This window comes from Entelurus aequoreus, linkage group LG04 (assembly GCF_033978785.1).
Source record: "Entelurus aequoreus isolate RoL-2023_Sb linkage group LG04, RoL_Eaeq_v1.1, whole genome shotgun sequence".
Lineage (NCBI taxonomy): Eukaryota > Metazoa > Chordata > Actinopteri > Syngnathiformes > Syngnathidae > Entelurus > Entelurus aequoreus.
The window spans coordinates 62,168,419-62,183,231 of NC_084734.1; the positions used below are offsets into that span (position 1 = coordinate 62,168,419).

General features: G+C 38.9%; 1 protein-coding gene across 1 annotated transcript; it reads right to left on the reverse strand.

The window, feature by feature from the left end:
* Positions 1-263: 263 nt before the first annotated feature.
* Positions 264-14,631, reverse strand: LOC133647944 (CDGSH iron-sulfur domain-containing protein 1-like). Its single transcript, XM_062043704.1, has 3 exons — positions 14,425-14,631; positions 5,539-5,741; positions 264-822 (listed from the first exon to the last, which is right to left on the reverse strand). Exons 1-3 carry the CDS (start codon positions 14,489-14,491, stop codon positions 733-735), a joined length of 360 nt encoding a protein of 119 aa, XP_061899688.1. The 5' UTR covers positions 14,492-14,631; the 3' UTR covers positions 264-732.
* Positions 14,632-14,813: the final 182 nt, after the last annotated feature.

Consider the following 14,813-nt stretch of genomic DNA (forward strand, 5'->3'; position numbering starts at 1 on the left):
GTCCACCTCTTGTGAGAGTCCTGCTCGCATCTGGCACGCAGCCACATACGACGTGCACGCGCGCGCGTGTCACCGTAGCAGCAGGGGCCCCCACTAGCACTCGCGTGCACGATCTGGACACGACTGCTGGTGTAAACACAGCGTCTTCTAGCGGTCACCACACACACTGACGCCTCTTAAAATGGCCACTGCGCGCTAATGGGGGTGGACACTGCAGAAGGCGGCCACACACACACACAAATATATAAGACGTGATCATCAAGTTGCAGTGCAAAAAAAAGTTTATTTACATCATACAGAAGAATCATATCCCACTTTGCAAATAGAACACCTAAAGAAAAAAAAAACCCAACAAAACATTTGTAAGCAGAGTTCCCAGCGGTTCACAAACATGATTTAGGAGAAACATCTAGCTTTTGGCGCACAATAAACTCTCAACATTCATAAGGGTAGTGTGTTTTTATTTCATTTAAGGCTAGAGCTTAAGTTAGAAAGTGGCAAAGATCATTTTAACCACCTGCTGCACACTCAGTGAAAGACAGTTGTCGCAAACCATTTTTAGAGGATAAATACTTTTTGTCTTTGCTGCTAGCAATCTTGAACTCAAACATCTCCTTGACGTCACTTAGTGTACAAGTAGTAGCAGATGCTATTGACAACACCTGTAGTAAAGCTCCAATAGACGGCGTGGCCATGCGTGAACACACTACAGGGAAGTTGTGATTGGTTGGCTCAGACGTCCTTCTTCTTAATGATAAGGGGTCCCACGTTGTCCCCGGTTTCCTCATTGTGTTTGCTGTGGGCCCCGTCGCAGAACGGGAACTGCAAGGAGAAGAAAAACAAAGATTAGGACAGATAAGGTGGCACCTCGGTTTTTGTACGCCCCCACATGCCATAGGATTCGGTTTGATGAACATGTTCACAAGATTTTGACAATGTATCATCAATTCCCCTGTATCATCAATTGAGTGCTCACACAATACCATTCTTTAAATTGAAGCTGTGGCTGTAGGCAACCATGTTTTATTGTTTGTTTTACACATGATGTAATTTCCTTATATATTTTATATTATATTTTGATGGTGAGTTGATTGGTCCTCATGTCCACTTGTCAACCTGGATAATACAAATAAACTTAAAAACGGGCAGTCAGTGCATTTGAAGTATCATGAGTAGTCAGCATCCCGTAGCTGTAGCTACCTCTACATGTGCTTTAACATGATGGCTGTGCCTCTTTTATTATTGTTGTTTTTACAACTACATCTTCAACTAAGGAATTTCTTTGTCCAATCTGATTTGTTAGATTTTTCCCATAGTCAACGATCAGCCGACACTATGGCGTCTTTTTTTTTTTTTTTTTGTACAGCTGATGAAGGATCCCCACAATAGTGATTAGTACACTAGATGTCAGTAACGTCACATGGGTGTACCGTATTTTTCGGACTATAAGTCACAGTTTTTTTCATAGTTTGGCCGGGGGTGCGACTTATACTCCGGAGCGACTTATGTGTGAAATTATTAACACATTACCGTAAAATCTAAACTAATATTATTTAGCTCATTCACGTAAGAGACTAGACGTATAAGATTCCATCGGATTTAGCGATTAGGAGTGACAGATTGTTTGGTAAACGTATAGCATGTTCTATATGTTATAGTTATTTGAATGACTCTTACCATAATATGTTACGTTAACATACCAGGCACGTTCTCAGTTGGTTATTTATAGGGATGATACTCGAAACCGGTTTTCCCGGTTGTTCGATAAGAAAAGAACCGAGTTCTCGGACTCGAATCCCTTTTTGAGAACCGGTACCCGTTATCGAGACCACTATAGTAAAGAAAAATAGTTGGTTCTTTATTCGAATCCCTCGGAACGAATCCCGTCCCGACCAGAAATGCTCCGTGTGACATCACAAGAAATGACGTCACGTAGCTCAGTTATTAGGCGCAGATAGCGAAAGCAGGAAAAAAATGGACGGGAAAAAGCGCTCCAAGGTGTAATAAAGTTCAAAACAAAAGGTATAATCCAATAAATAAATTTACTGAGAGATTTGAGCAGACTACAAACACATGACCAACACTTTTACGACCAACCGGAAACATAGCAACCAGGCTAGCAACGCACCTCCTTTACGGCAGCTGTCGCAACGTTCTTAAAGCAACCGCAGCACATACATATATATACAACACATCTCCCTTTTTTAACTTTTGTTTTTCTTTCCTTGTAAACACAACAAAATCACACTGTATATGTGTTGTCTGTCTAATTATAAATAATGCAGACGAGGCGTGTTGGCTGAGTTCTTGACGTTTACTTTCACAGCGTGCTCATAACCTCATTCTTACGTGACGACATGCAACAACACTTTTCGGGGCTACCACGCATGCTCGTCACTCCCGTTGCATGCTGGGTAGTGTAGTTGTTATATTCCCTAGCTCATAACATCATTCCCCCTATAAAGAAATAATGTTAACTCAATAAAGTGTATTTCTTTTTTTAGCTTTAACTTTTGATTTTTTAGCATTGTAACCACATTTGCAAACAACTTTTCTCTTCATAGAATTTTCTTTCAATAAAGAAATAAAGTGCAAAAATGTCAAAGCATCATAACAAACAGTTATGTCAAATAGCAGCAGAAGTGCACTTTTTGGAGAGCTGTATTATTTTCAGTTTTGTGCCCAAGGGACTGATTTTATTTAACACTATATTATTATTTATACACCTATAGTGATCACAGAGACAGGTTGTTTCTGTGTTACTGTATATATTTTCTTACCATGGGTTCAAGAATGTAAAGCGACTTTGGGTACTTAGAAAAGTGCTATATAAATCCCAGGTATTATTATTATCATTATTATATTTGTTTTTCTGAAAAATCCCACTTAATATACTTTGGGTAACAACAGTCAATACTTATTTATTTAATTTTATTTTTTTTAGGGGGGTAACAGTCAATATTTATTTATTTATTAGATTAAATTGTTTTCTTATATAATAAAAGTGAGCTTTTGTTAAACCAATTATTGTGTGTTTTTTTCCATATACAACAACCTATCTGGACTCGATAAGAGAATTGGTTCGATAAGAGGTTTCGATAATAGGCTCGAACGCGATAATTTCTTATCAAACATCATCCCTAGTTATTTATGCATCATATAACGTACACTTATTCAGCCTGTTGTTCACTATTCTTTATTTATTTTAAATTGCCTTTCAAATGTCTATTCTTGGTGTTGGGTTTTATCAAATAAATTTCCCCCAAAAATGCGACTTATACTCCAGTGCGACTTATATATGTTTTTTTCCTTCTTTATTATGCATTTTCGGCCGGTGCGACTTATACTCCGGAGCGACTTATACTCCGAAAAATACGGTACATAAAGCTGCTACAGGAAAAAGAGAAAATGATAGCTGTGTTAAACGTGGCTTCAGATCAAGGGATGTCGTTGTGGTTTGTGAAGCCCTTTGAGACACTTGTGATTAAGGGCTAAATAAATACATTGTGATCGATTGATTGATTGATTGATTGATAACTTTAACTTCTTAGATAAAACAATGCCTGTAAAAGATAATACAGGTTGAAAAAATGATGACGTTTCACCCTGAAAAGTCCTAGGTGTCCAATACTTTTGTCCAGTGGTAGTCCTGAGTGAGACCTACATAGAGGTTTTTGTTTCGGGTCTCTACGATATTGGTACTGGGAGTTAGAGGAAGTTGTGTCTGAGTTCACATTGTCATTATAGGGTATTGTGTGTATTGAGGCCAAAGAAGGTCTAATCGCAGTTTCGTTGTCATTCTTGTTTGGCGTGGGTTCACAGTGTGGTGCATATTTGTAACAGTGTTAAAGTTGTTTATACGGTCACCCTCAGTGTGACCTGTATGGCTGTTGATCAAGTATGCCTTGCATTCTCTTGTGTGTGTGAAAAGCCGTAGATATTATGTGACTGGGCCGTCACGCAAAGGCAGTGCCTTTAAGGTTTATTGGCGCTTTGTACTTCTTCCCACGTCCGTGCACAGAGCGGCATTTTGTAAAGTCATAAATTTTACTTTTTGAAACCGATAATTTCCGATATTACATTTTAAAGCATTTATCGGCTGATAATATCGGACATTCCTAATTTTTGGAGATTATTTTGGTAGATTTAACTGTTTCCTAAATTACAAAGATAATGGTCATTGCCAACTCAGTAAGGCAGAATGAATTTCTCATTTTTCTCAGCTGTTATTTGTGTATATGTGCTATAAATCAAGCAAACCAACAGCTCTATTCATGATTTATCCCTGCGTTAAAAAATAATTCTAACTTTCTAACTTTGACTGTATATATTTGGATTTGTGATGGTTGTGTTCTTTAATGTTTCCCTCTTGTTCTTCTTAATGGGCGTGTAGCCCTCCCCCCCTTTAAAGGTTACACACACTTTCAGGCATTAAACTACTTGGTGTGTTTCATGTTGCTTCAGTGTTGTATGACCCATCATTAATGTAAATACTACAGTGGAACCTCGATTTCCGAACGGCTCAATTTGGGACCCTTTGGGTTTGCGAACCTTCATATCGCACCAAATATGCCTCCATGTTCGAACCATGTCTTGCCGTACAAACTCTTTATTCATTCATTCATTCATTTTGCATGCCGCTTGAAGTCGTCGGGGGCTGGCATTTTGAAGACATGGACCCACCAGCTGTGGAAGCTAGCTCTCCGATCAGCTAAACAGACTCAATAGCTCCAGGATGACATTTGGATGATTTTACGGAGTAACTTGTGAAACTGGAACAATACAAAGAGAATGCCATTCTAAGAGGAAAACCCATCAATTAGCCGTACCGTTTTATAAGCATTCGGGTTCAAAGCGCAGGAAAAAAAGTAGCGGCTTATAGACACTATAATGTTTATATACCATTACAAGTGTCTAGTTTTTTTTTTTTTTTTTACTAAAATAGGGACTTTTGTCAAGACAAGAACTAATTATTCATGTTTACATAGATTCTTATGAGAAACTTTGCTTCACTATACAAACTTTTCGGTTTACGAACCAAGTTTAAGAACCAAATACGTTTGTAAATCGAGGTACCACTGTTTTACAAAACTGCAAAAATGTATACACTGTAGGTTTAATGTACTAAAAATAAATATATGCTGTTGTTCAGACAGACTTATTATAGTAAGGATGTATTTTTAAACACGCTTGATTTATTTTATTATATTTATTATGGAACCATCTTTGAAGTCTTGAAGAAAATTAACTAATATGTATCTTCATGGGATGAAATAATCTTTCTGAATGTTCTCAGGTCATGTTTCCATGCCAACATACTAATACATTCTGTGGATGTAACTCAATTTCCCCACAGCTGACATGTTCTTCTTCAGACTACATATTATGTTGAGAGGGAATCGACAGTAACTAGTGCACTCCGTTTTGCCTCAATTGCTCAGGACACGATTATCGACAAATTTAAAGCCTAAATAATGGAGACTTTAATCCTTGCAATACTACAATGACTCAGAATCCAAATTGTGGTTGCGAGCTGACCTTCTTTGACTTCCAGCAGCGGCAGTACACAGCCTTGGTGCCAATGTCCTCCATGTCGAAGCTGTGCACCACTTTGGGACTATCTTTGTTGATGCATGTGTTCACCATGCCCTTTTTGCAGCTGCGCCCACTCAGGTAGCGACTGACCAGGAAGCCCCCTACGGCAGCGACCACAGCAACAGGCACTGCAACGATGAAATGTTCTGCAGAGACACAAAGCAAGCAAACATGTTCTTTGTCAAGACCAACAATGTAAAAATGCACTTGTTGCATGGGCAACAACAATTGACACACAATTCTTAATACACGACAGAAAGCAGGGGAAGGAGATGACACATGACTTGGACTCCACTCACGGTCTGACACAATAACAACATTACACACAAATGTTACGTAGAACCCTAACTAGTACTATTACTGTAATGTAGGGGGAAATTTATGATCAATACCTAACAATACACATGTCATAAGCAAAATATACACAATTAGTGCCTATGGGAACCCGAAGTACTCCTTTGCACCAAAGTAACTGGAGTGCTTCCTGTTTCCCAGCCTGCATTGATGTTAGGGCTGCTGTTTAATGAGTGGGACTAAAAAAAATTATAACATCTGGAACACACTATCCCATTAATCAAATTAGTCCATAAATGACTCAATTAATAAAATAATCGATAGCTGCAGTCCTATTTGTTGTGAATAACTTTGGATTTCATGTGAAATGGTGCTTAATTCACATTAAACCTGTAAAGAAGTGAAGTGAGTTATATTTATATAGCGCTGTTTCTCTGGTGACTAATAGTGACATCTAGGGCTGTGCGATATGAAAAAAATAATCGTGATAATTTTTTTTGCCATATCATCCAACACAAAGTGTCTGTCTGCGGATCTTTGTTTATACTATACTATTGTGCTTGTACTCAAACAGTAGTGACAGGGTTTTTTTTGTACATGAATGTTGTCTGTCTATCTGTGTTGGCCCTGTGATGAGGTGGCGACTTGTCCAGGGTGTGCCCCGCCTTCCGCCCAATTGTAGCTGAGATAGGCTTCAGCATCCCCCGCGACCCCGAAAGGGATACACGGTAGGAAATGGATGGATGGATGTTATATCATAGGAGTGGAATTTTTGCAGACAGACAAAAAGTTTGATAAAAAAAATATAAAATTATATAAAATAAAATATTTTTAAAATAATATATTTAAAATAAATATATATAAAATAATATATTTTAGATATAAAAGTGCATTTTATGATTAAATTAGAGGGTGTGTTGATTCTCTCAGTTGGGACCAATGCAGTCACATAGACATTCTCGGAGTGCCTGCATGTCCGCATTCGGGGGATGACTACTGGTGAGCTGCAGCAGATAGATAAACAAAAGTCATTGCTCCTTTTCAATGTTGTGTTTCAACTTCTGTGCTAGTTTTAGTCATATTTCTTTATTTTGTTCTTCTGGGCTGCACTTCCAGCTGTGTAAGGGGAACGAGGCACAGTGCGATTGAACATTGAGGAGACTGACTTTCACGATGGTGGAACGAGATGGTCGCGCACACGGACACACTTTTACACAAACACACGCAGACGTACACAAACACACACATTCACAGACACACACAGGATCACAGTCAATAAACGTGGATCGTTCCGTGCAGGATTATACCAAGCATCGTTGCTTGCCTACTGCGGTCATTTCTAACAGACTTTTCCGCCATGTTTGATTGAGGAAATATACTAACAGCTAATCACGGTGATCAAACTAAATTTAATTGCGACCAACGATCACGATCATATAAAGTAATCGCCCAGTCCAAGTGAAACCTATTATCCACATCTTTAAGCTACATTTAAACCAGTGTGGGTGGCACTGGGAGAAAGTGGGTAAAGTGCTTTTCCTAATGACTCAACGGCTGTGACGAGGGTGGCAGAAGCGGGAATTGAACCTAGAACATTCAAGTTGCTGGCACGGCCGCTCTACCAACCGAGCCGTCTTTGTGTGTCTTTTACTTAACTACTGTTATTTATTGTTCTCCTCATCGCCTTTTATTCATTTTGTGGCTAACCATGATGACAATGAGAATTAAGGGATTCTATTCACAGGTTGTGCCAGTGAAGGCTTCTGCTCACCTAACGAGTGAGTGTATCGCTTGTTTGCAGATTGATTGCAAATTGCAGGTGTCTTTGCCCACTTTGAATAAAGTCAGGGCTTCCATAAAAGTAACACGTACAAATATTAACAGTAACAGAGTTGGGAAAATATAATACATTATCCAGATTCTTCCCTAGTGTATGTACAAGATTCTCCATGGACTGACTCCACGAAAATAATTTAAAAAGACCAACTGAAATCAATCGAAAAGAAAAAATGCATTTGGGCAGTCAGTTTTTCATATCGCATGTCACACTTATGGAACAAGGTACCAATTAAAGTAGCAGACTTACTACAATATTTATCTAAAACTGTGGTTACTTGAAAATCAAAAACTGCACTCATAATGAGTCTTGAAATCCACTGGATGTGTTGTATAGTCACATATAATTGATGTACTTGATAACTGTATTATTAGGGACATGGGTTGTTTTTAGGGAGGATGTTTCTGGTGATGAACCAGTCTTGTGACCCTGTCTGGTTACATACACATTGTTATGTATGCAAATGTTGTGAACGAGTGCGTACATAATCACACCTATGTATGCCAACCTGAGCAATAATACCTGCACACACATGTCCCTATAAGCAAAATAAGTGCAATAGGGCAATGTGCAATTTACATCAGCACTTGACAAATTTGTGAATTAGTACTTTGTAATGGGCAATGTGCAATTATCTTCATGTATATCTTAACACTCAAGCACTTTTTAGCACTTGAACACTCTTACACTTAAATACAACTTTCTATGGTCATTAAATAATCAGCTTGGAATAATCAACACCACACAAAAGTTTGTAACGCAACGATATTTTGTCCTCAAAAATCTCTCAAAGTCACACACGCCAGTAAGAGTTAGTCAGTTTGAAGTGAACGCACTTTACTTAACTGCCACTACCGCGTTTCCTCAACCGGCACCCCAGCGATCCAGTATGTCACTGGCCAAGATGAGTCCACTCAAAAATGTGAAAGATTAAAGTAATCACTGGGCCTTTTTAGTTATTTAGTACACCCTACACAAAACATACACATTGGTAGCTGTCGACACTCATTATGGCCTCCGGTCTGTCACTCAAATACGTCTGTGTGCAACATAAACACACATTACAATAGCTATTGTTACAAAATACACACCCACCTAACATGCTAATTGATTGTATTGATTTATGATATATCGTTTAAAAAGGTATGTTCTCTGCACATGGAGTCCAAACACAAATATTATATCCAGCTGAGTAATTGTAATGAATAGAAACACAGTGATGGATCTGTTTGGTCTTTACAAGATGATGAAGTAACAACTACCTTGCACTTCAAACATTGTTGACTTAAAAAGCAGGTGTTGATAAAAGACTCCCTGCTGTAATATGTTACATGATGTTGGTGGTGAACAACCTCTTGTGCTAATAAAAATGTATGTTTACATCTTAATGAACATCAATTACATACAGTACTGATAAGAATACCGATATTGATAATATCGATATCAGCATCCAGTGTTGGCGTTAACGCACTTTTTGTGTCTTTATACGCATTGAAATAAGAAAGGATGCGGAATTCCAGAAGTCCATGCATCCCCAGGACACGGTATTGTTTTTTCCCCCCGATTATTGCTGTCCGCCGGCGTTTTGTTTACCGCATTTTTCAGACTATAAGATTGAGCTCACCCACCTCAATTACTTTTGAAGCATTGGAAGGGGTGATAATGGTCTTCAATCGAAGATGTCAAGAAAAGCTGTCAGTCTGTATGATTATAGACAATTAAAATGACCATTTTGCTTATGAACACTCCAAGCAAAGGTAAATGACTGCCATTCTTACTCAACAGCCATTCATGTCACACTAAGGGTGGCCATATAAACAACGCCAACACGGTCATAAATATGTGCCATATTGTGAAACCAAACTAAACAACAATGACAAACACATTTCGGGAGAATATTTGCACCGCAACACAACATAAACACAACCAAACAAATATCCAGAATTGCCTTCAGTACCAACTCTTCCGGGACGCTACACTATTTTATTTGGTACAGGGTGTAATATAAGTGTGACCAGTAGATGGCAGTCAAACATAAACAGATAAGTCTCAAGTAAACAACATTTTAAATGTTCCATTGTAAATATAAAACATTCCACACTGCACGCTTGAAGATGATCTGTAAAACATAATCTATGCAAAATTTGGACCAAAGAACCCCCATTAAATGTTATGTAGACCACAAGGAAGTGTTTTACTTTTAGAAGAAAAAAAACAATAATGTGACTCCTTTAAAGGCCTACTGAAACCCACTACTACCGACCACGCAGTCTGATAGTTTATATATCAATGATGAAATCTTAACATTGCAACACATGCCAATACGGCCGGGTTAACTTATGAAGTGCAATTTTAAATTTCCCGCTAAACTTCCGGTTGAAAATTCCTTTGGACGATGACGTATGCGCGTGACGTCGCCAGTTTAACAGAGGTATGGCTTCCCCATCTCATTATTCCACAGTATTCTGGACATCTGTGTTGGTGAATCGGTTGCAATTTGTTCATTGCATTATGGAGAAAAGCTGAGCAAGCAAAGAAGAAAGTTGTCGGTGCGAAGCGGAGTATTTTGCGAGGGAAGTCAGCAACACAACACAGTCGGTGTTTCATTGTTTACATTCCCGAAAGATGCAGTCAAGATCGAAGTGAGTACGCTTCCAAACATTTGATCGCTTGCTATAATATGCTCGAGCTAGTAGCTAGGAGCTAGCATAACAAACACCTAGGTGTTTGTTATGCGGGATTAATTTGTGGCATATTAAATACAAGCCTGGTTGTGTTGTGGCTAATAGAGTATATATATATGTCTTGTGCTTATTTACTGTTGTAGTCATTCCCAGCTGAATATCAGGTCCCACCCGCGCGCTTCCAAACATTTGATCGCTTGCCCGTACGTGCGTGTCACGTACGTAACTTTGGTTAAATATATAAGCTTTATGAACCTTGGGTTAGGTGAACGGTCCTTTGGGCTGAGTGAGTGTGTGTGTTGTGCAGGTGTTTGAATTGTATTGGCGGGTTATATAGACGGGATCCCGTCCATATAACCCGCTCAAGCTATAACTAGCTCGAGCTAGTAGCTAGGAGCTAGCATAACAAACACCTAGGTGTTTGTTATGCGGGATTAATTTGTGGCATATTAAATATAAGCCTGGTTGTGTTGTGGCCAATAGAGTATATATATGTCTTGTGTTTATTTACTGTTGTAGTCATTCCCAGCTGAATATCAGGTCCCACCCGTGCGCTTCCAAACATCTGATCGCTTGCCCGTACGTGCGTGTCACGTACGTAACTTTGGTTAAATATATAAGCTTTATGAACCTTGGGTTAAGTGAACGGTCCTTTGGGCTGAGTGAGTGTGTGTGTTGTGCAGGTGTTTCAATTGTATTGGCGGGTTTTATGGATGGGATCCCGTCCATATAACCCGCTCGAGCTAGTAGCTAGGAGCTAGCATAACAAACACCTCTGTGTTTTTATGCGGGATTAATTTGTGGCATAATAAACATAAGCCTGGTTGTGTTGTGGCTAATAGAGTATATACATGTCTTGTGTTTATTTACTGTTGTAGTCATTCCAGCTGAATATCAGGTCACCCCCGGCTCTCACAGCATCTTCCCTATCTGAATCGCTTCCACTCCCCACTAGTCCTTCACTTGCACTTTCCTCATCCACAAATCTTTCATCCTCGCTCAAATTAATGGGGAAATCGTCGCTTTCTCGGTCCGAATCTCTCTCACTTCTGGCGGCCATCATTGTAAACAATAGGGAACTTTGCGGATATGTTCAATAGACTACGTCACGCTACTTCCGGTAGGGCCAAGCCTTTTTTTAATCAGATACCAAAAGTTGCGATCTTTATCGTCGTTCTATACTAAATCCTTTCAGCAAAAATATGGCAATATCGCGAAATTATCAAGTATGACACATAGAATAGATCTGCTATCCCCGTTTAAATTTAAAAAAATTAATTTCAGTAGGCCTTTAATGCGCCCTATAATCCGGTGCGCCTAATATATGAAAAAATATTAAAAATAGACCAAGCGGTAGTAAATGGATGGATGGCATTGATGGGCAGTGCGCTTTATAATCCGGTGCACCCTCGGATACGGTATATTTGCCGGGTCGAATGATTAATTATTTATTATAGGTCGAGTTCAAAGTAATGAACTTTCCAGTACAGTTTCTTAAATTTTGATTCGCCGAAAGTTTTGTCGATCACAAATACTGCATTTGTTTTTTTTTGTGTTATTTTTTGTTAATGAATTAAATAAAGTTTATGACAACCTTTTTCCAAAACACAATATAGAGTCAGTGTTTCCCACACATTAATTTATTTGTGGCGGCCCGCCACGAAATAATTACGTCCGCCACAAATAAAAAAAAATTTAAATAAAAAAAATAATGAAAAATTAAAAAAATAATAATATATATATATAGATTTTTTTTTTTTTTGTCCTCTCCAGCTTCTCAGGCAAATCATATAGTTGATGTAGATGCCCATATCGGCTGTTCAGATTTACTTTACAAAAGAGAAGTGTAGGATACTTCTCTTGTTGCCTTATTTGTATTTGACTTTATCAAATGTATTTATATTAGAAACACAACATGTGTATATAACAAAGGGTGCAAAGTCTGCAGGCAGTAGGAAACACATGGTTAAGTGTAGGGAGTAAAACTGATGGCAGTCTAAAGTTCAAGATTTTGGAGCTCTTTGTTCAGTGGATCAGATGTTTGATGAAGCTCTTTGTCTATCTACCACCCCTACTGTTTTCTGTTTATTTGTTACTGACGGTGGAAGGATACCTCTGCCTCTGTTTCACATTATGTTGCTGGTAAATAATATGGTTGTAGTAGTAGGCTAAAGTTAAATTATCTAGTATGCACTAATTAAAGGGGCAGAGCTTTATGAGACATTTTAGCTTTTATATTTTATAAGATATATTTTTTGTAAGAACCACAATTAATAAATATATTTCAGTGAATAACTTATTGTTCAAATCTGTATATAAATATGTACATAAAGTGTTGTAATTATATTGTAAAATGGTTGGATGGATGGATGGATGTCCGTTTAAAACAAAACTGTTATTAATTAGTAAGTATACATTTTTTGAGCCTTTTTAGAGAAAATCATATCATTGTAGTAAATTATGCAAATTGCTCGATGCTGTCATGGTGACCACGCCCATAGCCACGCCCCCACCGCCACAGGTATCTTGGCAGTTTATGGGAAACACTGCGAGTGTATCATTTGTTTTCAAAACGGTTACAAAAAAGTGGGACCCCATACATTTACTGTGGGACCACATTTTTATGAATTGATGGGATCCCTAGGACCCCATTTTGAAGATTCCTAGCGCAAACACAGAGTTTTTTGATTGATTGAAACTTTTATTAGTACATTGCACAGTACAGTACATATTCCGTACAATTGACCACTAAATGGTAACACCCGAATAAGTTTTTCAACTTGTTTAAGTCGGGGTCCACGTAAATCAATACATGGTACACATATATACTATCAGCATAATACAGTCATCCCACAAGTTAAAAATCAGAGTATATACATTGAATTATTTACATTATGTACAATATTTACAATCCGGGGGGTGGGATGAGGAGGGTTTAGTTGATTTCAGCACTTCAGTCATCAACAATTGCCTCATCAGAGAAATGGACATTGAAACAGTGTAGGTCTGACTTGGTAGGATATGTACAGCGAGCAGTGAACATAGTGAGTTCAGAAAGCATAAGAACAAGTATATACATTTGATTATTTACATTTGGTTATTTACAATCCGGGGAACCCGACTTAAACAAGTTGAAAAACTTATTCGGGTGTTACCATTTAGTGGTCAATTGTACGGAATATGTACTGTACTGTGCAATCTACTAATAAAAGTTTCAATCAATCAAAAATCAGGTGGGATGTGGAAGGGAGAGGGTGTTAGTCAAGGGTTGAGGTTGACTGGAGGTGTTTTAGTGCGGTTTTGAAGGAGGATGGAGATGCCCTTTCTTTTACACCTGTTGAGAGTGTATTCCATATTGATGTGGCATAGAAGGTGAATGAGTTAAGACCTTTGTTAGATCGGAATCTGGGTTTAACGTGGTTAGTGGATATCGATAACATCTTAACGATATACATACTTACTGACACTAGTTTTGAGTCTCTAACATGAAAGTAGCATAGCAGCCAGTGCTGCTGTGTCAGTGAAACAATATGACCATAAGTCTACATCTCTGTCCATATTTTCTCTTGGAGGAATTTACAGAAACGCCACACTATGAACAACCCGTAACACTAGAAGGGCGACATTTTAGAAGCAAGGTGCAAAGGCTTTACGAGCCAGACAGTGAGTGACTTCAGGTCTGCACACCAACATTAGTGGCAGGCCGCATGACTGGCTTAGCAGATCCCGTGGTGTGCCTTTGCACACGGGGGGGGCAAGGGGCCAAGCCACGGTAATAAAGTGAATCACCTTCAAGATGACCGTTAAGAAACTATATAGGGTTCCATGGCCTTTTAAACACAGCCACATGGCTGGTAGCCACCACTGCAAGTAGGACGCAAACTTTAGATTTGTTTATCACTTCAGGGTCTGGATCTACATCCGGTTGTGATATACGAGCGCCACTTGACTACGTAGTGACCCGACGTCACCTAAACATGCTAGCATGCTATTAGCTAAGTTGACCATTTTTACCTTTTGACAGCTTCATTCCAGAGCTGGCTGCCAACTGTGGTATGGCGGGTACACTTGAGGTCACCATGGTTTCTCCAGACGCCGTGTTATGAATTCAGAACGGCAAGGTCAGCAGCACAGTTTTATGTGAACTCTTGTCCCGCTTTCTGCAAGGGTGGTCTACAGTCGAGCTTGCCCCGGCTACGTCACTATACAGCCGACGTCACAGAGAGCAAAGAAGCGGTTTAAGTCTTGCCCCCCACATCACTTCCTGTTTCGCTTTGGCGCTATTTTGAACACGACCTAGACATTGTCCATATACATCAAGGCTTATAGATATGCCACTTGGTATCTGCCACATTTTAAATCAATATACAAGTATGCATCGTATGGTTGTGTGTTACGAGGCC

Excerpts from the sequence above, each read along its gene's own strand:
- LOC133647944 (XM_062043704.1), bottom strand. The coding sequence starts at position 14,491 with ATGGTGACCTCAAGTGTACCCGCCATACCACAGTTGGCAGCCAGCTCT. Across the intron at positions 5,742-14,424 it reads TGGAATGAAGCTGTCAAAAG|AACATTTCATCGTTGCAGTG; the intron begins GTAAAAATGGTC and ends GTGTCTCTGCAG. Across the intron at positions 823-5,538 it reads GCTGCTGGAAGTCAAAGAAG|TTCCCGTTCTGCGACGGGGC; the intron begins GTCAGCTCGCAA and ends TTCTCCTTGCAG.